The sequence below is a fragment of the Peromyscus leucopus genome, chromosome 16_21 (assembly GCF_004664715.2).
Source record: "Peromyscus leucopus breed LL Stock chromosome 16_21, UCI_PerLeu_2.1, whole genome shotgun sequence".
Lineage (NCBI taxonomy): Eukaryota > Metazoa > Chordata > Mammalia > Rodentia > Cricetidae > Peromyscus > Peromyscus leucopus.
Window position 1 is genome coordinate 32,129,176 of NC_051084.1, and position 27,578 is coordinate 32,156,753.

A 27,578-nucleotide genomic window follows, 5' to 3' on the forward strand; every position below is an offset into this window, starting at 1 on the left:
TGAAATTTATTATAAGCCACAGTCATCCTAGGGACCTCCATGCTGTATATATAGCCTCCATGGTTCTATGGGCTGTGGTCTGATTGTTCTTTATTTTATATCTAGAATCCACTTATGAGTGAGTACATACCATGACTGTCTTTCTGGGTTTGGGTTACCTCACTCAGGATGATTTTTTCTAGTTCCATCCATTTGCCTGCAAATTTCATGCTTTCATTGCTTTTCTCTGCTGAGTAGTACTCCATTGTGTATATATACCACATTTTTTTCATCCATTCTTCCGTTGATGGGCATCTAGGTTGTTTCCAGGTTCTGGCTATTACAAATAGTGCTGCTATGAACATAGCTGAGCATGTATCTTTATGGTATGAATCAGCATTCTTTGGGTATATGCCCAAGAGTGGGATGGCTGGGTCTTGAGGTAGTTCGATTCCTAATTTTCTGAGAACCCGCCATACTGATTTCCACAGTGGTTGTACAAGTTTGCACTCCCACCAACAGTGGAGGAGTGTTCCCTTTGCTCCACATCCTCTCCAACATTGACTGTCATTGGTGTTTTTGATCGTAGCCATTCTGACAGGTGTTCAACAACTTTTTCTAAGTGGCTTGTAAGATAACCCTTGGTTACCTTCCTCCTGAGTGTTGACACTTCTCTTTCCCACCCTAGACATTAGCAGGCCTACTCTGCACTGTGGCATTGTGGGAGTCTTGGCTGAACAGCCTCTCTAGAAGGTTCTTCCTTCTTTCTGCGAGAGTGCTTCGAAGACCCCCCCGCTGAGAACTGCTTTAGCAAATGAACTGAGCCACACACCATGTTAGAACGCATAGATTGGCTTCATTCTCCATATATCCATCTTATGGAAATGCCAAATATCATTTCCACAATCACTCTGCCACCACCATTTTGTTTGTTTGTTTTTTGTTTTTCAAGACAACAGCATTTCTTTGAGTAACAGTCCTGGCTGTCCTGGAACTCAGAGATCTGCCTGCCTCTGTCTCCTGAGTGCTGGGGACTCAAGGTGTGTGCTGCCATGCCTGTGGTTTTTGTTTGTTTGTTTTGTTTTTGTTTTTTCCCACCACTATTTTTACTGGGGGGGGGGAGGTTGTTGACTTGATTTTCTAACTTGTTTACCTCAGAAGTCATGAAAACTCCCTTACATGTTAATTCCAGAGAGATGTTGAACTGCCACTCCGGTTTTCAATAGGCACCAAAGTTGATATTTTAGCACAGAATTTTCTCCAGAGGTCAGGGAGGGCACATTGCATTCAGCACGTGGATGTTGCCTGTCTTCTACCTTGTCATTATAAGATGTACTGGGGAAATGAGGAATAATTAGATTTTCCAATCCAGTAGCACTTTTACTAATTCATAAACCACTCCGTGTTATTCAGGTCACGAATGATTTCAGCAAATTTGACACCTCAGAAAGAACCAAATAGTGATGTTGAACTACAGCGCCCCCTGGCGGCCACTGCTGTGCTCGGTCGGGCCAGAGTCCTGCCCTTTGGACTTTGGGACAAGACCTTGTCATCTATAAAACTCTGCCGTTGACCAAAATCACCCCACTTTGTAATATTTTTAAGTAGGTTAATCGTTTTTTGTGTTAGGCATTTCTCATAACTGTTTGCTGGGGTGTGTCTCTATGCAGCCCACATCTCTAGAAAAGGGTTATAAATGTGTCAGGGCAAGGCACAAAATATTGTAAGTTTTGTTTAGACAAGAACTGAAAAAAAATTAAAGGAGCGAACGACAAAAGAAAAAGAAAGAAAACTAACAAATGAAAAAGAAATTGCTAAAAAAAAAATGATCTTGGGGTTGGGGATTTAGCTCAGTGGTAGAGCGCTCTCTGGAAAAAAAAAAGATCTTTACTCAATATGTTTGACCTATGCTTCATAAATTTGATTATCACTTAAATGGAGGTAAATGCAAGAAATAATGAAGAAAGTCCTGGAAGGGCTGGATGGTGCCGTCTTCCAAACTAGACTCTGTGTATACTCACTGAGTTGAAGCCGTCGGAAACGTAGGAGATATGGAAAGAATCCAGGGGTGGAGACGGTGTCCCTAAAATCCAGCAGTAGGATACAGTCCCCAAGCACATAGGTGATAACATACTCCTCTTGTCCCAGATGCTACAGAACCTGTCAGCCTCTGAGGGGCAGCTGGTTGTCTTCGAGTGCAGAGTAAAAGGAGCCCCGTCCCCGAAAGTCGAGTGGTACCGAGAAGGGACCTTAATAGAGGATTCTCCGGACTTCAGGATCTTACAGAAGAGTGAGTGGATGCTTTTCTGATGGTCTTACATTTTTAAACAAGTTTTTCATATGGGTTTGTTTTTCCTGTTTTTTTAACAATAAATTGAATAGATAGTAGAAAGCTAACATAAAGGGGCTGGAGACATGCCTCAGCAGTTAAGAGCACCGGCTGCTCCTCCAGAGGACCCGGGTTCAGTTCCATGGGGAGGCTTACAACTGTCTGTAACTCCAGTTCCAGGGCATCTGACGCCTTCTTCTGGCCTCTGTGGGTACTGCAAATACAATGTACACAGACATACATACCTACAGGCAAAACACACACACACATAAAAGAGCTTTTTAAATTTTTTAAACATAAAAATCACTTTAAGAATAAATTGTATTAATATATTGGTATATATCCTCCAAGATTTCTCCATACATATTTTTAATTTAAAAAAATGAGTCAAATATATATATTTTGTAATTGATTTTGCTTTTTGAGACAGGGTCTCACTGTGTAGCTCTGGCTGACCTGGAATTATATAGACCAGGCTGGGCTTGAACTTAGAGATTCTCCTGCCTCTGCCTCCCAAGTGTTGGGACTAAAAGCATGTTCCACCATGCCCGACTATAATTGATTTTTTTTTTTACACAAAAGCTCATAGACATCTTTCCATATTAATCAAGTTTTCTTACTTTTATTATTTTAAATCTGAGTTTCACTTATTTATTGTATGTGCATCTGTGCGTGTGGATATACTTACTACAGCACACCTGTGAGGGCAGAGGACGATTTGCAGGAGGAGTTCTCCGCTGTCACCGTGTGTGTCCTGCGGATGGAACGCAGGTGACACAACCAGCCTTGGTGACAAGTGCCTTTACCCACTGAGCCATTTTGTCACCCATAATTATAATTTTTCTTTCTTGCAGTAGTAAGGATTGAACCCAGGACCTTCTGCGTGCCAGGCAAGAGCCCTCCCACTAAGCTATATACAAGTTTTGTTACCTTTAAAACTAGTATAAGCCGTGGACCAGTGAGATGGTCAGCAGGTAAAGTCTCCTGCCTTTAAGCCTTAAGACCTGAGTTTGATCCCAGGATCCACAGGATGGAAGGAAAGAGCAGATTCCTGCACATTGTCCTCTGACCTCCGCGTGAATGTTGTGGCTTATACTATAGATAGATAGATAGATAGATACATACATACATACATACATACATACATACTAGATACATAGAAACATAGATAGATACATAGCTAGGTAGATAGATAGGTATAGATACATAGATCCTAGTCCTTCTGAATCCTGGCTCCCTTTGGCATTCTTCCTTGTCTGGAGGCCTGAAGCTTATGTTCACTGTGTGAATCCAGGTGTGCTGCAAAATGAAGCATCAGTTATCAGTTCTCCAGCTGCCCTGCCCCTCTGTGGCCTTATTGAGGTCACTGGTACTTGGGTCACTACTTAACCTTGACAGATTGTCCTTATCACATCACCCCCAAGTAAACGAGGCCCTGAGACTCTACAGGGAGGCTTCAGATGGAGATACAGCTTTTCAGTAAAGTAGATGCTCACGACCTTTTGTTTTTTTCTCCCTTTAGAACCTCGATCCATGGCAGAGCCAGGTAAAGATCGTCCCAACTGTAACTTATTGATATGTGATGAGTGGTTTGAGATACACAAATGTTGTAATTGTTCTAAAATTGTTAAAAATAGTCAAGGAAAGGTGAAAATTAAAAATTCTAGAAAGATCCAAATGAACTCAAGCTGTTATTGTTGAAGGGGGAGGAAGGAGCATGTTCAAATTTGCATACAAATTTAATATCTGATACGAATATAGTTAATTCGTTAACATTTTCCTGGGGATGTTTTCCCTTTGAACATTACTCCCACTCATTTCATGCCCTCCTCAAAATTGGTCTTGGAATTTCTCTGACGACAATTCCAGTCCCACAGTCTTTGTGTATCAAACTTAATGGGTGAGAGGCTGGGAATATCAATAATTGAGAACACTTGTCTGGCTTACTCAAAGCCATGGGTTTGATCCCCAGAACCAATCAAAATAAAGTAAATAAAGAAAGAAATGTATGGAGATTAAATAAAATGTGTATGCTGTTTCTTGATTTGGTTTTGGAGAATACCAAAATAGAAGCGAGAGCCATAAAGCATTTTCGAGTCATGTACACACCAGAGCCCTCAGGCTGTATTTGTAACTCTGGGTGGGGAGATAGTTTGAAATTTTATTGCAGTTCTCTTCAGACAGCACAGATATTCCAGAAGCAAGTACAGAACATCCATATTGCACACCTATGCTAGACCTTAGGGCATATAATAAAGACAAGGGTTCTTTCTTGTAAGGACTAACCAGTATTGCTTGCCATGGCCTCCTGGGAATTCCTTCTACAACAGTGGTTCTCGTCCTTCCTGATGCTGTGAGCCTTTAATACAGTGACCCCCCCCAACCATAAAAGTATTTTCCTTGCTACTTCATAGCTGTAATTCTGCTACTGTTATGAATCAAATGTAAACATTTGTGTTTTCTGATGGTCTTAGGGCACCCCTGTAAAAGGGTCATTTGATCCCCAAATTGCAACCTGTAGGTTAGAACCACTGTTCTAGAAGGTTCTAGTTGACCTAACTCAGTCATCACGAAATACTGAGATGCCAAGCTTCCCCTAATACTACTGCTCTAGTAATTTCGTTTTAATGACCTTGCTCTTCTCTGGTTTTCAGAGAGCATCTAACTGTATTAATTTTAGGTTCTAGTCATGTCTGAGAATTCCCTGTACTGTCACTCTCAAGACTTCATGTCGTGTAGCAGGCTAATCCATGGGAGTGACGATGGTGTTACAAAGGGAGATTCACTTTGATCTCCTCTCGCCTGGAGTTTCTACTGCTCTGTCAGCTAATTGTTACTGCCTCAACAAAGCATTCATACACTGTCCAATTTTTTGTGCTGCTGGGGATCAAACCCAGGACCTCATGCATGTTAGGCATGAGCTTTCCCGCTGAGACATGCACCGCCCCGAGCCCTTCTGCCCGACTTTAAACTGTGGCCTTTCTTTAAAATCATCTCACTGTGAAATTTCCCCATGAAAATAATGAGAGACTGGGGTTTGGAAAACTATTTCATTCGTTTTTTTCTGTTTCACACACACTTCCTTTGACGCCGCTAATTTGTGTTTGCGACTTTTGACAAGTCTATTGTGAATCTAACTGTCATCTGGGTGGACAGTAGAAACAGAATGTGCATTATGTGTAACCACTGGTCCTCGGCTCCCCCTCGTAGGCAACTGCTGAAGAGAACAAGGAATCGGGAGTTTGAGGCACGCCCGCGCTGCAGCTTTGGAGAATGTAGCTCAGTGGTTAGAGGGCGCCCCTGGTGTTATATGCAACACATTATCACAAAACCTTCATGAGCTGTTGGTTTTATGTCTTTGGGCATTTTCAGCCTCCTAACGGGTCAATCTGATCAAATAGTTATCGGTTGCAGCTCTTTTGAAAGAACTAATTAAGTCAACTCCTTACATCAGCGTTTAAGAATCGTCATTTGGCGTCACTTAGTCTCACTGTTCTGTCCCCGTGGTTATGTCATTAACATTTCTGTCTTACTGGCATACAGAGGAGATCTGCACGTTAGTCATCGCTGAGGTGTTTTCGGAAGATTCCGGATGCTTCACCTGCACTGCCAGCAACAAATACGGCACAGTGTCCAGCATCGCCCAGCTGGACGTGAGAGGTAAGTGCTCCCCGGCAGTCAGACCGTGAGTGTGAACTTCAGAGTCCTTTTGTTTGCTTGTCTTAAGACAGGGTTTCTTTGTGAAGCCTTGGCTGTCCTGGAACTTGCTCTGTAGTCCGTAGTCCAGGCTGGCCCCTCTGCCTCCCCAGTGCTGAGACTAACGGTGTGCACCCTCACGGCCCGGCCCAGAGTCATCTTTTCTTCCAGATTCATGTATGAATCATAAAGATTTAAATTACTCACCGTGGCAAGTACGCAGTCAAGGTCTGATGTGGAAAGGCAGTATGGGTAAGACTGGCTGAAGAAAAAAAAAAAAAAAGATTTAAATTGGGGCCCCGGAGAAATGACTCAGCGGTTAAGAGCACTGGCTAATCTTCCAGAGGACCCAGGTCCAATATCCAACACTCACAAGATGGCCTCACAACCATCGGTAACTCCAGGCTAACCACCACCCTCTTCTGGCCTTCAAGGGTACTGCATACATGTGGTACATACAAGCAAAGCATTCACACATAAAGTATCTTTGAAAATTTCTAAATTATTGAGAAAATTGTTCCCGGGGGCTGGTGAGAAGACGGCTCAGCAGCTAAAGGTACCTCCCACCAAGGCTGACTAACTCACTTCAGTCCCTGAGACCCACACAGCGCAAGAAGAACGCCGATTCCAGCAAGCTGTCCTCTGACCTCCACCCTCCTGCCTTGGCATGCCTGTATGACTGTACACACACATGCACAAACATAAAATAATAACAACAGTAACGAGAAAAATGTCCTTGTGGCTGGAGATTATAGCTCAGCTGGTAAAGCGATCACCTATCAAGCATGATGCCCTGGGTTCCTTCTCCAGCCCCGCCTTAACCAGGCCCTAATGGTGCACACCTGTAATCCCAGCACTGGGGACATGAAGACAGGAGGACCAGGAGTCCAACGTCATTGGCAACAGAGTGAGTTCAAGGCCAGCCTAGGATACATGAGACCCCACCTCCAAAAAAGTTTATGGACAATGTCCAGTTTTTCAATTCTTTTTGTTTGTTTGTTTGTTTGGGGTTTTTGTTTGTTTGTTTGTTTTTGAGACAGGGTTTCTCTGTGTAGCTTTGCACCTTTCCTGGAACTCGCTCTGTAGACCAGGCTGGCCTCGAACTCACAAGAGATCCGCCTGCCTCTGCCTCCCGAGTGCTGGGATTAAAGGCGTCCAGCCAGTTTTTCAATTCTTATTCCACTTATAGCCACAGACAGCCTCCTCAGGGGCCTAATGTCATTCCACACTTCCCAAGAAAGAGGCTCCCTGGCCTTCTCAAGTTCTTAAGAGTACTTCAAGGGGCTGGAAGATAATTCAGTAGGCAAGGCACTTGCTTCATAAACTTGAGTACCTGAGTTCAGTGCCCTAAATCGACATAAAAAAATCAGGCATGGGAGCCTATGCATGTAATCCCTGGGCTGGGGCAAAAGAGGCAGATCTCTGCAATTCAATGACCACAAATACCTGGAGTTGTCCTTTGGCTTCCACATGAATACACACACACACACACACACACACACACACACACACACACACACACGCTCATGTAAAACACACAAAATGTAGCCAGGTGTGGTAGCACATGCCTTTAATCCCAGCACTCAGGAGGCATGGGAAGAGGCAGACAAATCTCTGTGAGTTTGAGGCCAGCCTGGTCTACAGAGTAAGTTCCAGGACTACACAGAAAAACCCTGTCTTGAAGCAAAACAAAACAGAGAAGAACTCTTGGATTCCAGAGGTAGGGGATTCAGGGAATCAAGCCCACATCCTTGAATAAACTAAGCATGTATCCCACACTGCTACATGCACGGTTGTGTACTCCAACGTTCAATTCAGTTTCCCCCACATCCTCACCACCCTTGAATGCTCCAGATTTAGCCTGTTTTGGGCAAGCATCTTCCTGTATGCGCCTTTCCATGGACTGATGGTTCCCTACTTGTATGCACACCCCAGCTCCAGGTGACAGTTCCAGCTCAGTCCTGTGGGAGGTCTCCAGCTCAAGGTCTCTAATTGTCCTTTCAGGAAACGATGACATCAGCGATAATGGGGCTCTTCCCCCAGCCAGCTCAACCACTAGCCTGGCTGGGACTGAGCCCCAGCCCTCCCCACCCAACCCAGAGCCTCGTTCTGAGGAACCGCCCCCAAAACCCAAACTGGAAGGGGTCCTGGTGAACCATAATGAGCCCCGTTCCAGCTCCAGGATCGGGCTACGGGTGCACTTCAACCTGCCTGAAGATGACGTGGAGAACGAGGCTTCCTCCGGGAGTGGAGTCGCCAACACCAGCCAGGCCAGACCCGACTCCTTCCCCGAGAGGTTCAACAATGGACCGGAAGCCCGAATCCCAGAGCCGTCCTCACCTGTCAAAGAACCCCCTCCTGTCCTGGCCAAACCCAAACTGTAAGTAAAAATAGAATGGATACCTGGGAGCGCCTGGGAGCCTCCTGGGAGCCTGACCTTAAAAATTAGAGAGGTTGGGGCCGGCAGGATGGCTCAGTTGGATAAAGGCGCTTGCCTCACGAGCCTGAAAACCCAGGTTCAATCCCTGGGACCCGTGTGGTAGAAGAAAAGCAACACTCATGAGCATCCTCTGGCCTTCACGTACACACGTGCGCACATACACACACATGAACACACACGTGCACACACATACACACATACACACAAAATTAAATTTAAGAATGTTAATAGTAGAGTTGGGCTGGGTCTGTAGCTTGGTTGTTAGAGTGTTTGCCAAGGATGCAGGAGGTCCAGGGTTTGAGCCCCAACACTGGAGTAGGTGAAGTAGGGCACACCTGTGAACACTTGGTGGGTGGAGCCAAGAGGATCTAAAACTCAAGGTCAACTTCACAGGGAGCCTGAAGCCAGCCTGGGCTACATGAGACCTTGCCTCAGACCAAACCAGACAAAAGATAGAGCTGAAAAACACAGTTCCAAGTGGGAAAACATACTTCGAGTGCAACGCTGAATGTACATCTTCACATCGCCGCAAATGGATGCGCCCCCACGGCCGTCCTCGGTACTAACATTCTACCCAAGCAACATGACACCTAAATTCAGGACACTCCTGTCTAATGTTAGAGTTCTCCAGCTAAAGCATGTCTGGACTCCTCCCCGAAGAGCGTGCTCTTTGTCTCTTCTTCTGTCCTCGTGTGTCTCTGCATCAACTGGAGCTTGTGCAGTCACTAGAGACGCTCTTCAGTAGGTGTCCATAGTTCTTTGCTACCGCCGAGTACAACCCAGCACCATGTGTCTGAGTATGATGGGATGCAAGAAGTCTTGGTCTTCTGTCTCAGGTGCATGTTCAGTGCTCCTGCGGCCAAGCAAGTGCAGAGCATGACCTTAGCGTGTTGATCTATTGCAGCTAGGGATAACGTGCGTTACAGCTAGTGATAGAAGCTGTATTGATAATTCTATAAACCTTTCATGTCACCGAGCAAACCTTCAGCAACGAACGGGTCCTGCGCTTTGTCCTTCTGTGGTGACGGGAGATGCTCACCAGGTGCCACTCGAGTTATTGACTTTGGTCCTCACCCTGCCGTACGCCCGACTGACCTCAGTAGATTTCCTTAGTCGTGGAGGGAGATTCCATGGCCCCTTTCTTGTGTCCTTGACTCTCAAGCCAGAACCACGTGGCCAAAGCTGCCAAGTTCTGCTGCTTGCTGGGGCTGGAACATGGCCCCCTTGTTCAATTATATCTTCACCAGCTTTCTGTTTTCTTAGTGCTCTTAGCCGCTGAGAAACCGCCATCTCTTCAGCCCATCTTCCTTGCTTTTTAAACTTTAAAAATAATATTACATTAGCCAGGCATGGTGGCGCACGCCTTTAATCCCAGCACTCAGGAGGCAGAGGCAAGTGGATCTCTATAAGTTCGAGGCCAGCCTGGGCTACAAACTGAGACAGAGGAACCCTTTCTGGAAACAAACAAACAAACAAAAAACCAAAACAACAACAAAAAATTATAATTTTTTATTTGTGGGGAGGGAAGGGCATGTGCCCTGGCATCCATATAGAGGTCTCACTTGGAAGTCTGGCTTTCCACTCTGTCTTTTGTTTTTTGGTTGGGTATGCTTCTCAGAGACGGGAATTTGGAGATGGGTCAACCAAACAACTCCCTTGGGACCCGCCTTCTCTCTGCAGGGGGTTTTCTCCTCCAGGGACTGTGTCAGGGTGGGTCATTTAAGATTACGTGGAGCCTGTTGTTACTGAAAACCCTAAAGTAACAGAGGTGAAACACCTAAGAATTTATTTATTTTTTTTTCACATAAAGGGAGTCTGTGGGGCTGTTCTGACGCTAGGATCTAGTCTCCTTCATCTGCTCTGCCATCACCAGCATGTGCTTCCTTGCTGGGACCTCTCATGGTCAAGATGCCTCATGGTCTAGCCATTGCATGGTCATTTCAAGAGCAGAAAGAGGGCTGGAGAGATGGGTCAGTGGATAAGAGCACTGGCTGCTCTTCCAGAAGTTCAATCCCCAGCAACCACAGGGTGGCTCACAACCATCTGTAATGAGGTCTGGCGCCCTCTTCTGACCTGTAGGCAGACATGCAGGCAGACCGCTGTATACATAATAAATAAATAAATCTAAAAAAAAAAAAAAGAGCACAAGGGCAGGAGTCACAGTCTCGGTGTTAGAAGCCTCTTTTAGGTGCCTTCTAAGAGGTCTCACCCAAACTCTTCTCATTTTCTCTCTTGGGCTAGGATTGAGTCACCTGTTGTGCTAGCTGCAAAGGAGGCTGGGAAATGTAGTCTCTAGTTACACACATTGCAACAATGAAAAAAACACCAAACCCAGCCCAAACAAAAAGCATGTTCTTAGCCAGGGACGGTAGCAGGTACCTGTGATCTTACCACGAGAGTGGAAGCATGGGGTTGGGGATTTACCTCAGTGGCAGAGTGCTTGCCTAGCAAGTGCAAGGCCCTGGGTTCGGTTCTCAGCTAAAAAGAGAGAGACAGAGACAGAGACAAAGAGAGAGAGAGAGAAAGAGACAGAGAGACAGAGAGAGAGAGACAGACAGACAGACAGGAGGATCAGGAGGTCGGGTTGTCCTCAGCTATATAGCAAGTTCAGGGCCAGGCTGGGCTCTATGAGACCCTGTCTCAAAGAAATTCAATCTAATGACAAAAAATAAAATAAAATAAAAAAATAAGCTTCCTTACTAAGCAAAGAATTAAGTAGACAGTGATGTCTGTCATATGAGACATCCAATTAAGAAAAGTATTTTTGCAATGAGTGACACCCTCTAAAAATCTAATTCTCCTCACTATATATTCATTTAGTATTCCTTGCCTTTTAAAGTTTCCTCTTAGTTGTATTTCTATGTTTGTATTAGTATAGGTATTAATATACATGCATATGCACAAACATACACACCCTCTGTGAACTCACAAGCCTACAACCTTTCCTTACTAGCTTAAGATTTTACTTAATGTGTATAGGAATTTTGCCTGCATGTATATATGTGTGTGTGTGTGTGTGTGTGTGTGTGTGTGTGTGTGTGTGTGTGTGTGTTGTGTATGTGCAGTGCCCACAGAAGCTGGAAAAGGGTGTGGGATCCCCTGGAACTGGAGTTACAGACGGTTGTGAGCTACCATGTGGGTACTCACCTCCAGAAGAACAGCCAGTGCTCTTAACTGCTGAGCCAACTCTCAGGCCCCTAGCGTTTTGTTTTTTTTTTTTTAATTGACACACAGTAATTGTACAGTGACCAGGTATTGTGTGGCATTTTGATACAGTATATGCACTGTATAATTGTCAATCGTATAAATCCCAAGGTCAGGGCTCAGTTATCATTTCTCTATTGGGATTTCTCATACTAGTTTTAACCTGCTTGGTTTTCACTGCATAGGCCGGGCATTAAAATGCAGGCTCATTCTGACCAATGCAGGTGTTTCTGTTCCTTTCTTATTCCATCGGTTAGCTTTTCATGTGGAAAACAGAGATAACGTTCATCTTTAAATTACTACAGAAAGGGGGGGGCTGGCATTTTTCAATACTGTCTACCCAGAGCCAAAATGATTCTCCCTTTTAAATTTGCAGCTTGAATATCAAGTGGTCTGAAGCAGTGTTTCTGTGTATGAATGGTTTTTTTTTTTTTTTTAAGATTTATTTATTTAATGTACACTGGCGTGTACAGCCAGGTCGTTTTACAGTCCCCAGCTGGGAGGACTGGTCGAGCGGTGTCCATCTGCTCAGAACTAGTTGTCCTGATCAGCTGGGGAAACATTTCACAACTGACTGGGTGAAAGAACCCTAATGGTTAGAGTTGCCAACTTCTCCCACATGAATTTAGGCCACCAAGAGAAGGCCACTGAGCGGGTTGTTGGGACTGGGTCCATCGCAGATGTCCTTCAGTGCCAGGGAAGAGTTATCACTGGCACACAGTATCCAAAACTGTTGCTAAAGCCACCTTCAAACTTGATACCCAGGCTTATAATTTGACTAATACTTTAATCTCAAAAATTCAAAATCCACAGGCTATGATGCCAGTACACTTGTAATCTCAGCACTCAGGGGACTGAGGCAGGGGGATTGAGAGCTCCAGGTTAGCTGGGGGCACATAGGAGACCCTGTCTCAAAAAATTAAAAAGTTAGTATTTTGCATTTTCGCATCACAAGAAAAAGCCAGCACCAGTAGAAACTGTTTATTCTTTGTGGAGGAAAACGCAGCAAAGATATTTCTGCTTCTTAATTTTAATACAATTATTTATTATGTGTATTTGTGTATGTAAGTGTGAGCATACATGCGCCATGGCATGCCTGTGGAGATCAGGAGACAGCTTTGGTAGTCTGGTCTCTCCTTCAGACACATGGATCCCAGGTATAAAATGCAGGTCATCAGGTCTGGCAACGTGTGCCTTTACCTACGGAACCATCTCTCTTGTTTCTTAATTGTTTAATCTTTCAATGATGAAGAAATGAAACCAAAATCTGAGCGTAGAGGCACCTGTCTTTAACCCCAGTGCCCTGGGGGGGCAGAGAAGTGGATCTCTACATGTTCGAGGCTAGCTTGGTCTACATACATGAGTTCCAGGCCAGCCAGGAACTATATAAGGGAGAGGCTGTCCTCAAAAAGAACAAAATGAACAAAAGAGAAATGAAAGTCTTTAATGTTTGTTTGCTTTTCGAGACAGGGTTTCTCTGCATAGTCCTGGCTGTCCTAGAACTCGCTCTGTAGACCAGGTTGGCCCCCAACTCAAAGAGATCCACCTGCCTCTGCCTCCCGAGTGCTGTGATTAAGGGTGTGTGGTACCACAGCCCGGCTAGAGACTTATTCTTAATTATGAATGCCCGGCCTTAGCTTGGCTTGTTTCTAGCCAGCTTTCCTTAACTTTAAATTAACCCGATTATCTTCTGCCTCTGGGATTTTCCCTTTCTCTATTTTTGTATTCCTTTCTTTCTTACTCCATTGCTGCTTGTGTAGCTGGGTGGCTGGCCCTGATGTCCTCCTCCTTCTCTCGCTTCCTAGATCTCTCTTCCCAGATTTCTCCTTCTATTTATTCTCTCTGCCTGCCAGCCCCGCCCATCCTTTCTCCTACCTTGCTATTAGCCATTCAGCTCTTTATTAGATCATCAGGTGATTTAGACAGGCACAGTAACACAGCTTCACAGAGTTAAACAAATGCAACATAAACAAAAGTAACACACCTTAAAATAATATTCCCCAACAGTTTTTTGTTTTTTAAACAATGTCACGTGGCCTGGACTGGCAGGAAACTTGACACAAAGCTGAGGCTGGCCTTCAACTCCTGATCCTCCTTCATCAAGCACTCAAGTGCTAGGATTAAGGCACGCCCCACCACACCCAGCATCACAGTAGGACACTTGGGAGAGTGAAGATTAACCTCTGTAATAATTATAATGCTGAAAAAGGTTTAGAGAAAGACTGCTTTGACTGAATAGGAACACAGGACCATCTTATGCACAAAGCCTTGCCTGCCAGATCTCTGAGTTCAAGGCCAGCCTGGTCTACGGAGTGAGTTCCAGCACATCCCGGGCTATACAGAGAAGCCCTGTCTCCAAAATAAATAAATAAATAAATAAATAAATAAATAAATAAATAAATAAACAAACAAACAAACAAAAATACCAAAAACCCAAAGTCTTGCCTGGAGAGGATGGGAAGCATTCAGACACACTTGGATCCCTCCTTAAGGCTGGCTTTGAAGGAGGGCTGAGAGTGTAGCCCAGTGGTAGAGCATTTACTTAGCATGCGCCAAGGCCCAGATTCCACCCCCATCACAGGTGGAGCGGGAGATATTCTTTCGGAGAATTCAGTGCTTACAATAACTCACACCTGTGTGCTGTAGCATGCATTCTAATTAATTGGTCTTAATAATAAAAATCTGGAGTCAGATAGCAGGGTGAAAGCTGAACGATCAGAGAACTAAAGGAGAGGCCACTAGAGAGACTTCTCACCTCTGCCGAGTCATCAGCCTGAAAGGGCCAAGCTCCTTTCTTCACCCCACCTTATCACTTCCTCTCTCTGCCCAGCCATATCATTTCCTGTTTCCTCCTCCCAAGTGCTGGGATTAAAGGCATGTGCCTCCCAAGTACTGGGATCAAAGGCATGAGATCCCAAGTGCTGGGATTGGAGGTGTGTGTGTGCCACCATGGCCTGGCCTCTATGGTTAACTAGCGGCTAGCTCCATGCTCTGATCTCCAAGCAAGCTTTATTTGTTAGAGCACAAACAAAACATCACCACGGTGTGCAGCTAGATGCCTTCCGTCCAAGCTGAGAGCCAAGGCCATTGTAACTTGCAACAGTGGCCACACGAGTAACACTGTCTCAATTTCTTTTCTTTTTCAATTCATAAACACTCACTGTTGCACAGTTGACCAGAATATTTGAGATTCCCTTAGCAAGAGGGAAAGACAGACCACCACTCCTTACTAGGTGATGTCTTGCCAGTTTGGCCCTCTCTGTCTTTGTTATTGTCTCTCTCTTACTCCCTCTGTGCCCCTCCCCCAACCCAATCTAAAATAGCCAGCTGTAGCCCAGGCTGGCCACAAACTCGCTGTGTAGCTGAGGATGGCCCTGAACCTCTCACCCCTATGCCTCTACCTCTTGAGTGCTGGGATTATAGGTGTGTGGGTACCATGATGCCTGGTTTCTTCAGTGCTGGGAATTGAACCCAGAGTTCTGCACATGCTAGGTAAGTGCTCTCCCAACTGAGCTCTGTCCTCAGGGTGAGGTTGATGGTAATGTGTCTCTCCTCTCTCCCTGCTCTTTTTCACTTAGCGACTCCTCTCAGTTACAACAGCTTCACAACCAAGTGTTGCTGGAGCAGCAGCAGCTGCAAACTGCATCTCCCTCATCACCCAAGGAGTCTCCTTCCAACTTCAGCGTCTTGAACTCGGCTCCCCCGGCAGTGACCATTTCCAGCAAGCAGGTCAAGGGTCCCGCACCACAGACGTTCACCTTGGCCAGGCCGAAGCATTTCCTCCCCACTTCAAGCACTCCCGCGGCCGCTGGGTCCCCGTCCAGTTCCCCAGTGTTCACCTTGAGTAATGCTCCTCACACAATTCAGAGGACAGTCAGCAAAGAAAGCCTGTTACTGTCTCACCCCTCTACGCAAGGCAGATCCCCAGGGGGGCTCTCCATCCAAACCGAGCCAGCTCCTCCAGGGCCAACAGAGCCAGCAGCGCCGCCGCCGCCGCCACCGCCGCCGCTCCCGTACCCCATGCCCAGTGGACACCAGTTTCAGCCTTACTGTGTGTCCCCAACTCCCGTCTCTCCGACCGGCCGGATTCAGAACCCAGTGGCTTTCCTCAGCTCGGTTCTGCCTTCTCTCCCATCCATTCCACCCACCAATGCCATGGGGCTGCCTAAAAGTGCACCGTCCGGGTAAGTGTCTCGAAGGTTTGGAGATGCCAGTTAACAGGGGCGCATGCCCAGAATAGCCTGGTCTGAGTCAGGACTCTTAGTGAATGGATTCTGAAAAAAATCTTATCAAATAGATACAAAACGGGTATTGAATGCCTCAGGACAAGGGACATTCTTTCCTTCTTCCTTTCTTCCTTCCTTCTTCCTTTCTTCCTTTCTTCCTTCCTTCCTTCCTTTCTTCCTTTCTTCCTTTCTTCCTTTTTCTTCCTTCCTTCCTTTCTTTCTTTCTTTCTTCCTTCCTGCTTTCTTTTCTTTCTTCCTTTCTTCCTTTTTTCTTCCTTCCTTCCTTTCTTTCTTCCTTCCTTCCTTCCTGCTTTCTTTTCTTTCTTTCTTTTTTTTTTGTCAAATTTTGTTTTTTGAGATAGGGTTTCTCTGTGTAGCAACCCTGGCTATCCTGGAACTCACTCTGTAGACCAGGCTAGCCTGGAACGCAGAGATCCAGCTGCCTCTGGAGTGCTGGGATTAAAGGTGTGTGCCACCCTACCTGGCAATTAAAAATTTGCAGTTGATTTGGTAGAGCACTTGCCTAGCTTGAATGAAGCCCTGGGTTCCGTGCCTGGCATCTTATAAACTGGGTGTGGTTGGCACACCTATAATTCTAACACTGAGAGGCAAATGTGGGAGGATCAGAAGTTCAAGGGTCATCCTTGACTACATAGCTAGTTCAAGGCTAGCCTGGGCTACCTGAATTCTTGTCTCAAAATAATAAAATTAAGCAATAAAATAAAATGCCTGTACATGCAGTATTTAATCCCCTGAGCGCTGAGGCCAGGTTGTCCTTCTCCCCTCTCTGACCTGTGGACCCTTATACACTGGCTAGTCCTTTCATAGGGGTGGGGATTTCTTTTACAGACCGCCCCAGGGTCTGATGAAGAAAACCACGAAGGCTCCTCAAGCAGTGAGTGACGATTACATCCGAGAGACTAAGAACTCGGTGATTCTAGACTTGGGGAAGAAAGTGAATTTCGGTGATGTCAGATCACACCAGCAGGTAAGAGTGTCGGACTCAAATGGTTGCTTTAAGGATATCACTCTGTTTGATACAGTCTTTGAGTGCTGAGGTCGTCTGCTCTCAGGAGGTTGATCACAGCTTCCGTGGTAGAGCACACACTCAGTCAGCTGGGGAGCTTGTTGATGGAGAAGGTAGCTCTGAACCACCCCAATCCAGTAACTCAGTTTACTTGTTTATAGGTGTTTACCTGTGATAGACTATTGGGTGGTCCTCTGCTACCCATGGGGGACATGTTCCAAGACTCTCAATATATGCCTGCATTCCACAGGTGGTATCTCTATACAGACATATGGATATATTAAAGCCTAACTTAAAAAGAAGACATGACAAGGGCTGAGACTGTAGTTCAGTGGTAGAATGCAGGGTTAGTCATGATCAAGTTGGGAAGCAGACAAGCAGGGTATTGGAGAAGTAGCTGAGAGCTTTAAATCCTGACACAAAGGCAGCAGGGAGAGAAGGAGAAGGAGTGAGAGAGAGGGGGAGAGGGAGAGGGAGAGGGAGAGGGAGGGAGGGAGGGAGGGAGGGAGAGAGAGAGAGAGAGAGAGAGAGAGAGAGAGAGAGAGAGAGAGAGAGAATGGGCCTGGCTTGAGCATTTGAAACCCCAAAGCCTGCACCCAGTGACACACTTCCTCCAACAAGGCCACACCTCCTAATCCTTCCCAAACAGTTCCACTAACTGGGGTCTAAGCATTTAAATCTCTGAGCCTGTGGGGCCATTCTCACCCAAAGCACCACATCTCCCTTCGGAGGATTACACTTTAAAAAAAAAAGTTATAGGTTCAAGTAGCATCTTCTCCTGAAATTTTAGATTTTCATTTTCTTTTGTGCACAACAGCTGTAATTCCATGGGACCAGAAATCTAGAAAGGACAGGTCATTTATCATTGATTTGAGTTCTCTACTGGCCATATTACACAGAAAGGTGTGTGTGTGTGTGTGTGTGTGTGTGTGTGTGTGTGTGTGTCTGTTTGTGTCTGTGTGTGTGTCTCTGTGTGTGTTTACCACTCTAGTTGGCAGTAAACCTGGGGAGTGGAGCCTAAAAAAAAACGAGACAGACTAAAGTCTCATGCAATAGTCAACTTTATTCAGAGCATCAGATATTTTTTTGTGTGTATGTGTGCAGGTTGTTTTGTTTTGTTTTGTTTTGTTTTGTTTTGTTTTTCGAGACAGGGTTTCTCTGTGTAGCCCTGGCTGTCCTGAAACTCACTCTGTAGACCAGGCTGGCCTCAAACTCGGAGCTCCACCTGCCTCTGCCTCTGCCTCCAAGTCCTGAGATTAAAGGCGTGTGCCACCACTGCCCAGCAGAGCATGAGACAATTTATACTCAGGGTTAGGAGGAATCACATGAGTAAAGTGTACAATCACAAGGACAAGCTGCACATGGCAAAAACATGTTTGTTTTTTTTTAAAGATTTATTTATTATGTATACAGCATGTATGACTGCAGGGCAGAAGAGGGCACCAGATCTCATTACAGGTGGTTGTGAGCCACCATGTGGTTGCTGGGCATTGAACTCAGGACCTCTGGAAGAGCAGTCAGTGCTCTTAACCTCTGAGCCATCTCTCCAGCCCCCAAAAACATGTTTTATCCACAGAGACCTACAAACAAATAACAATAACCAGCTGTAATAATAATCCAAAATAAACTTACTGCTATCTGATACACCTGGGAGGGGCACGAAAACACATTCCAAGAACAATTCCGTGTTTTTGAAGAAACTAAGATCACAAGACTCTTACTTTTTCACAAGCACTCAGAATTCTCTTCGCACAACTCCACTCTTAAATTGTATTCAGGTGTGTGTGTGTGTGTGTGTGTGTGTGTGTGTGTGTGTGAGTGCTCTCCTTGGATTGCAGATATCACTGAAGGCAGCTGATAAAGAAACATCCCTTTTTATTCTCAAAGTGGATAAAGCAGCAGAAAGTGAGAAGTGGCCTAAAGTCAGTGAGAGTTCAGCCTGCCAAATGTTTACTCTGTCATGGAAGCAACTCGGCCTTTATATTCTCACTTTCGTGCTCGTCTTCAGTTCATCCATTGTATTCCATGGTTGGGACACTGATCAGCTATATCGGTGTATTTTATATTTCTAATTTTATAAACTTCGCTGTAAAAAGCTTGCAGATAAACCAATCACACACCACAGTGAACCAGACCCAAACTACACACTTCTGTGAAGTTCTCTACAGTGTGAGCAGACTTTCTGAAGCGTGACTTTGACACTTTCGCTCTCGGACATATTTTTATGTATTTATCCTCCACAAGTTTAACAGCCGGAGTTTATCCCCAGAAGCCATGGCAAGGGAGAAGCAGAGGTGTGCCGGTTGGTTTTCCTCAACGACACAAACCCAGACCTATCTGGGAAGAGGGAATCTATCTTTTTATTGTTGTTTTTTTTTTTGTTGTTTGTTTGTTTGTTTGTTTTGAGACAGGGTTTCTCTGTGTAGCCCTGACTGTCTGGAACTCACTCTGTAGACCAGGCTGGCCTCAAACTCACAGAGATCTGTCTGCCTCTGCCTCTGCCTCTGCCTCCTGAGTACGGGGATCAAAGGCATGCACCACCACCGCCCAGCTGCCTCCCATCAGATTGGGCTGTAGGCAAGTCTTCGTGGTGTTGTCTTGATTAGTGATTGATGGGAGAGGGCCCAGCTCACTGTGGGTGATGCCACCCTGGGCAGGTGGTCCTGGTTTGTATAAGAAAATAAACTGAGCAACTACGAGGAGCAAGCCAGTAAGTAGTATTCCTTCCGTGGCCTCTGCTTCAGTTCCCACCTTCGGGTTCCGGCCTTGAGTTCCTGCCCTGACTTCCCACGATGATGGAAGCTGCAAGATGAAATAAACCCTATCCCCCCAGAGTGATTTTTGGTCATAGTCTTCACCATAGCAATAAAGCCCCAACTAAGGGGCCAGAGAGATGGCTCAGTGGTAAAGAGTACTGTATGTCTTTTCAGAAGACCTGGGTTCAATGTCAAACCCCCACATGACGGCTCAAGGCATGTACATGTTGCACAGACATGAGTAAGCAAAACATCCAGACGCATAAAGTAAAAATAAATACATATTTTTAAAAGAAACCCTAACTAAGACAAGAACCAACTCCAGAGAGCTGTCTGGGACATTGGCATGGTGTCCTGGCATGCATACATGGCCCCCCTACATACTACTACTAATCAAGTTTTTCTGCATAGACATTTCAACATACCCTTCCGTTTGGCAGGAATATAAAATTTCGAGCTTTGAGCAGAGGCTGATGAATGAGATCGAGTTCCGCTTGGAGCGTACTCCTGTGGACGAGTCAGATGATGAGATCCAGCATGATGAAATCCCCACGGGCAAGTGTATCGCACCCATCTTTGACAAAAGGCTCAAGCACTTCCGGGTGACGGAAGGCTCTCCAGTCACCTTCACCTGCAAAATTGTCGGGATACCTGTTCCAAAGGTAGGGAAGGAACATGGGCTTCCAGTCGATCAACAGCGTGGAACTATACACAAGGTCTTCAGGAAAGTCTCATGGGGCTGGGATGTAGTTCAGTGCCAGAGTGCTTGCCGCTCATGGCTCTGATATGTGTCTTCTGCACCGGCGGGGGGGGGGGCATAATCTGAGGGGGCTAGAGAGATGGCTTCTCAGTCAAGGGCACTTGCTGCTTTTACAGGATGGGAGTTCAGTTCCTGGCACCCACTTTGGGTAGCTCACAAGCACCTGTAACTCCAGCTCCCGGGCATCTGATGCCCTCTTCTGGCCTCCTCCTGCACCCTCCGCCCACCAGAGACACATCAGGCTTAGAATGCAGCATGCATGAAACCCTGGGTTTAATCCCCAAAACCATATTTTAAAAAAACAAAAAACAAAACAAAACAAAACAAAAACTTGGCTGGGTGGTGGTGGCAGCACACAACTTTAATCCCAGCACTTGGGAGACAGAGGCAGGGAGATCTCTGTGTTTAAGGCCAGCCTTTATTACAAAGCAAGTTCTAGAACAGCCCGGGCTACACAGAGAAACCTTGTCTGGAAAAAAACAAAAACAAACCAACAAACAAAAGCAAAAAACAACAAAACCTGGACATGGTGATGCATGCTTGTGATGTCTGTAATCTCAACACTCAGAAGACTCAGAAATTCAAGACCACACTTGGCTATATAGTGTGTTTGAGGCCAGCCTAGGCTACATGATACCCTGTCTCAGAAAAACAAACTAAACCAAACAAAAAACAACTTATCATACTGTAGTGAAACATATACAGAATGAAAGTGAAAGACAATACTCAAAAATGAGCAGAGCCCAGGAACAGGATCATTAGGGCAAAAGGAAACTTGTTTGTTTTTTGGACAGGTTCTCATTATGTAGTCCTGACTGGCCTGGGACTCACTCTATAGACCAGGCTGGCCTCACAGTCACAGAGATCCACCTGCCTCTGTCTCTGGAGTGCTGGGATTTAAAGGTGTGCACCACCACATCAAACCTTGTTAGAATTTTAATAAAAGTTTAGAAGAGCCAGGCAGTGGTGGCACACGCCTTTAATCCCAGCACTCAGGAGGCAGAGTCAGGTGGATCTCTGTGAGTTCGAGGCCAGCCTGGTCTACAGAGTGAGTTCCAGGACAGACTCCAAAGCTACAAAGAGACCCTGTCTCAAAAAAACAAAAACAAAACAAAAAGTTCAGGAGAAATTTCTTAGTCATGCTGTCTTATTTTGGATTATTGGCTCTCTTGGCCATCAAACTCATCCGTTAATATTTTTCATTGTGTTTAGTTTCCATTGGACACCCACAGGGTGCCTTCCGTGGCACAGAGAGAGCTATATTGGTGTCCTTACCGTTAGGTTAGTCAATGCCAAGAATGTTCCCGTGCTTGTCACCGGCTGCTGACCACGCCTCTGAGTCACCACATTCCTTGGCAGTCAGGGAAGGATTTGCACCCGGGGTGGCTGTGGCAGGGGATCTGTTTTCACAAACACGAGTGCAGTGGTGCCACACGTGGTTAGGTAACCAAGGAAGAGGCGAAGGGGATACCTCCAACCAGCGCTTTATCCCCCCTGCCTCGAAGAGCTCACCCTCCCATGGGCAGGGCTGACCACCGAAATAATTGCCCAGCAAATCTGTATATTTTAATCTTAGAGTTTGGCTTTGGGCCTTGGGAGTAAATTTAGCAAGCTGATCCTAGCCTTATTCTTCTTGGTCCAATAAACCGTGCTAGCCTTTCAAGCACGGTGAGCCGTCCCAGGTGCTCAGACCTCCATCTGCTCAGAGACTGACATAGAGTAATGGGGGATGATCCAGTTTTCTTGTGTTCATTATGTTGCCTGTGAAGAAGACATATTTAGTCCTCAGAGTATCCTTAAGTTAATTATGAGGTGCTATAAAGATGGTCAAAAGCTTTACCACAATGCTAAACTGTATCATATTTTTTTACTTAAGTATTATATAGGTACAGGTGGAGGTGCACAGTATACTGTCGTTTTGAATGTTCTACGATTTTTCTAAGTGTTTGCAAAGGACACGTCTGGTAACAGGGATGGCGTTTGACCTTTGCCTCATCTTTCTGAAGATACGGAACAGAACGTCCTCACCAAGAGTTCCTTGAATACTTTTCGCTCCAGGTTTATTGGTTCAAAGACGGGAAGCAGATTTCCAAGAGAGATGAGCACTGTAAAATGAGGCGCGAAGGCGACGGGACCTGCTCTCTGCACATTGAATCCACCAACGGCGAGGACGACGGCAACTACACCATCATGGCGGCCAACCCCCAGGTTGGTGGCAAGGCTCCTGGAGGTCAGCGGGAGCGACTGATGTCACTGTGAGCAAGTGCCGAGGAGAGGGCACGGGAAGCGCTGTGATTGCGCCTAACTAGAACACAGGGTCGAATTGAGACTAGCCTGCTACTGGCTGCCCTTGTCAGGAGGGTATTGTCAGAACTATATCCTGGGGGATATAGTTCAGTTTTTAGTGTGCTTGTCTAGCATTTGTGAGGCCCTGGGTTTGATCCTCAAAGCCACATAAAAACAAGCAAGCATAATGGGGTGGGGGGGTCTCAGGAAGCAAAGGCCAAGGAGGATCAGTCCAAGGGCACAGTGCATTGAATTTGAAGACAGAAAACAAATCAAAATGAAAAAGGGGCTGGAGAGATGGCTCAGTACTTAAGAGCATTTGCTGCTCTTGGAGAGGACCCGTGTTCAGTTCCCAGCACCTGCCCACAACCATCTGTAACTCCGGCTCCATGGGCTCCAGTGCCCTCTTCTGGCCCTTGAAGATACCTACACCCCTGGCAAGCACAGATGCATACACATTAATACAAATTAAATAAATAAACGAGGGCCTGAGAGGTCCATCAGTGGTTAAGAGCACTTGATGTTCTTGTAGAGGAGCAGGGCTCAATTCCCAGCACCCACACGGCAGCTCACAACCATCCGACCAGGAGTTCTGGCTGCCTCTTCTGACTTCCAGTAGTAAAACACACACATGGTGCAGAGATACATATTCCAGCAAACTACTCATGTACATAAACAAACCTTTAAAAAAATTACAATAAGCCAGGCGGTGGCTACAACAGAGAAACCCTGTCTCGAAAAAATAAATAAGTAAGTGAATGAATAAATGAATGAATAAATAAACAAATATAAAATAAAATAAAAAATTACAATAAGTAAACCTAGAGAACAAATTACTTCAAAAAGGCTTTAAATGTCTCTCAAACTTAGATCAGATTTTTCTTTTACTTTGTCTTTGTGGATAAAAGTTGGAGAACTGAAATCTTGCACTTTTCTTTTCTGAATGAGGCCAACTTTCAAAATTCCCCTAAAAGACAGGACAGCCTATTTTCAATTACCATTCAGATGGAAAATATAAAGCCATAGTTTCTGTTTTCATGCTAACGCGTCCGTTTGGATGGATCTCTGCTGAGGGAAGCAGAAGAATCTTTGGCTATGCTCTTTGCTTTATTGTGCACATGATGTCAATTCGGGGAGAAATGGTCATTTTTAAAATATGTGTGTCTTGCCGGGCGTTGGTGGCGCACGCCTTTAATCCCAGCACTCGGGAGGCAGAGCCAGGTGGATCTCTGTGAGTTCGAGGCCAGCCTGGGCTACCAAGTGAGCTCCAGGAAAGGCGCAAAGCTACACAGAGAAACCCTGTCTCGAAAAACAAAAAAAAAACAAAAAAAAAAAACAAAAAAAAATAAAATAAAATAAAATATGTGTGTCTTGTCACTTCTCGGGTTAAAGTGGAAATATCAAAACACTCCTAAGAACTCTCCCCTTGAAATAGTAACGGTAGCTTAAGAAGTCATTTTTGGTTGGGTGGTGGTGGCGCACACCTTTAATTCTAGCACTTTGGGAAGCAGAGGCAGGTGGATCTCTGTGAGTTCAAGGCCAACCCCAAAGATTCACAGAAAAACCCTGTCTCAAAAAAAACAAAAAAAGAAAGAAAGAAAGAAATCCTTTTGGGCCTGGAAAGATGGGTCAGTGGGTAAAGGCATTTGTCACATGAGTCCAGTGACCTTGAGTTTGAACCCCAGAACCTATGTAAAAGGGGCAGGAGAGAACTGACTCCATGAAGTTGGCCTCTGACCTTCACCAAGAGTGTTGCATGGCATGTGCACACACACACACACACACACACACACACACACACACACACACCTGATAATAATAAATAATAGAAGTCATGTATCTATATATTTTAAGGATTGTGTGTGTGTGATGCATATGCCCTCAGGGACCAGAAAAGGGTGTCAGGTCCCCTAAAACTGGAGTTCCAGGTGGTCATGTGGGTGCTGGGAACGGCTCTGGTCCTCTGAAAGAACAGTAAGCTCTCAACTTCTGAGCCATCTCTCCAGCCCCAGAAACCAGATTTTTTTTATTTCTTTATTATGCATGTAGTGTTCTGCCTGCAGGCCAGAAGAGGGCATCAGATCTCATTACAGATGGTGTGAGCTATCATGTGGTTGCTGGGAATTGAACTCAGGACCTCTGCAAAAGCATCCAGTGCTCTTAACCTCTGAGCCATCTTTCCAACATCTGGAAGCCAGATTTTTGAAGCACTCATTGTACAAGTGTGGGGATCATGGCTCCTGTGAATGCTGGGTGGGTGTGGTGGCCTACCTGGAATTCAAGTCCGGAAAGGCAGAGATAGGGGACCCCCAGTGCAAGCTACTAGCCACACTGGTCATATCTGCAAGTTCTGGGTTCAACTGAGAGATCCTACCTCAGTGACCAAGGTGGAGGGCCGTCTAGGAAGACTCCCAACATCAAGGCCTCAGCACACACAGGTAAATGCACCTCAACACACACATACACTAAAAGTTGCATTGTTTTTAGCTGGGTGGTGTTATCATGCACCTTTAATCCCAGTACTCAGGAAGTAGAGGCAGGCAGATCTCTGAGTTCAAGGCTACCCTGGTCTACAAAGTGAGTTCCAGGACAGCCAGGGTTACACAGAGAAACCCTGTCTCAAAAACAAAACAAAACAAAAAGAATATTATTTTCATTGCTCTTGAGCAAAGAAAATCTCTTCATTGTTAGAAAAAAAAATGTATAATGCTTTGGTGAAGAAAACATTTATATAAATTGGGAAAAAATGTGGATTTCTCCTGATTTAAATCTTGTTTGTTTTCTGCTTCTCAGGGGAGAATCAGCTGTTCTGGCCACTTGATGGTACAGAGTTTGCCCATTCGAAATAGACTCAACCCTGCCGGTCAGTCTCACAGGTAAAGCGGGAGATCCCCCTTTTCTGGACTCCTCCCACGCCTCCACTCACCCCAGTGAATCACTGCTGAAGTGTGCCACACATGCCGCAGCCTCACCACCAGGGGGCTCTTTGGAATACAGCCATCCAGCCTGGCCCAGAGCATCCAAGTCAGAATCCGCACTTTAACAGAATCCCCAGGACATGGGCCGGCATGTTTACATTTGAGATACTCCAGGCTTTGACACTTTCCCTTTTTTTTTTTTTTTTCTTAAGACAGGCTCCCATGTAGCCCAGGCTGACCTCAAATATAGCAGAGGATGACTTGAAATTGACACTTCTGCCTTCACCTCCTAATTGTTGGGATTAGAGGTGTGCGCCACCACACCCAGTACTTGTGAGTCTGGGGAAGGACCCCGAGCTTCATGCATGCTAAGCAGGCACCAGCCCATTTGAACTGCATTCCCAGCCCCTTTGGTACAATTGTAACGGTTCAAAACATTGTAACCATTGGTAACACCCACGCACATAATGCGCCATGAGACCCTTTGAAACTACCCACTTTTCCATCACCAGGCTGAAACTTGGGGGCTGAATATTTCCACTGTCATCTTCATGATACCTGGTATTCTTCTCAGATTTTATGAACTACTAATGAGAAAGAGCCTGGCTTTTTTCCCCCTTGAGTCTTAGGGTGCCACAAAGTCTTAGCAGATAGTTGCTGAGACTGATGAATTAAATGACTTACCAAAGAAATGAAAATAGAGACTTAGGGTTCACACACAATGTTTCACGACTTCTCTGCCCCCTCCCTTATCTTGTTTTGTTTTCAAGAACAGCTGTTACTGTTGGTCACCGTGACTGAGTTCAAGTTCATGGTCATCTTTAATTATCAGCCATAATTTATTGGCAGGCTGCATTTTATTGTGGTCACAGCCATCCTGTCCTGGGAGATGGACAGACCTCTCTTTGGGCTCTCAGATGGAGTACTGATTTATTTGTTTACTGTGATGACTTTTCAGCAAGTGCCAAAACCCACAGCAAGGGAGCTAAGCCGATTAATGCTGAATGACTTCAGAGAGAAAGGAACTAAAGCCTGCTTATGTTATTTCCATTATTTTTAATTATGTGTATGGATGGGGTATGTGGGGTATGTGCACGTGAAGCCGAAGTCGAAGTCACAGGTGGTTGTGAGCCATCCAGCACAGGTGCTGGGAATGAACGTGGGTCCTCTAGAGGCACCAGCCCTGAGCCTATTTCCGTAATTTCAGAGTTTGCAGAGATGATACTACAGTGTATAGGATACTTGCCACAAGGAGTTTTGGTTTTATTTGGTTTTGGTTTTGTTTGGCTTGTGTGTGTGTGTGTGTGTGTGTGTGTGTGTGTGTGTGTGTGTGTGTGTTCTAAGCTGTGGTTGGTTGATTGATTGATTGATGATTGATTGACTGCCCAGCAAATCCTTTCTATTCTAGGCTGCGGCTCATTTGGTGCTTACCTAGCATGCACCACGTCCTGGGTTCCATCCCCAGCACCACATAAAGTGGGCCTAACAATGCATGCCTGTAATGTAGCACTCAGGAGGTAGAGAGAGGAGGGCCAGTTCAAGGTCTTCCTGGCTTACTTATTGAGCTCAAGGTCAGCCGGAGCTACAGGAGACTCTGTCTCATTATAGCCATTTCTACATGCATGTGGTTATTGTTACACGTTTGTAAATGCTTCTTGTAGGGGAAGGTCCAGAATGCAGGAAAGAGACAAAGAACCTCTCCAGGAACGCTTTTTCCGACCACATTTCCTGCAGGCCCCAGGGGACATGGTGGCTCACGAGGGCCGCCTCTGTCGGCTGGACTGTAAGGTACTTCCCAACACCTGTCCTTAGCTCCAGGCCTGTCCAGGGTTTTCATCTAGTTATTTGTTTGCGCTCCTTTTTGTTTGTATTAATTTTGTGGGGTTTTCTCCCAGATGAAAAGGTCCTAGGGAAGGGAAGGAAATGGTTCCCTCCATAGGCTCTTTTAGAGCATTTG

At 45.5% G+C, this 27,578-nt stretch overlaps 1 protein-coding gene across 1 annotated transcript in view; it reads left to right on the top strand.

The window, feature by feature from the left end:
* Mypn (myopalladin) overlaps window positions 1-27,578 on the top strand; it is an 87,527-nt gene that overhangs the window by 50,450 nt on the left and 9,499 nt on the right. Inside the window, exons 7-16 of the mRNA XM_028881088.2 lie at window positions 2,128-2,269; window positions 3,831-3,854; window positions 5,852-5,968; window positions 8,009-8,384; window positions 15,227-15,832; window positions 16,724-16,862; window positions 20,098-20,319; window positions 22,476-22,625; window positions 25,497-25,579; window positions 27,283-27,409. Of these exons, the coding sequence (XP_028736921.1) occupies window positions 2,128-2,269; window positions 3,831-3,854; window positions 5,852-5,968; window positions 8,009-8,384; window positions 15,227-15,832; window positions 16,724-16,862; window positions 20,098-20,319; window positions 22,476-22,625; window positions 25,497-25,579; window positions 27,283-27,409 (1,986 nt within the window). The remainder of the gene's footprint in view (window positions 1-2,127; window positions 2,270-3,830; window positions 3,855-5,851; window positions 5,969-8,008; window positions 8,385-15,226; window positions 15,833-16,723; window positions 16,863-20,097; window positions 20,320-22,475; window positions 22,626-25,496; window positions 25,580-27,282; window positions 27,410-27,578) is intronic.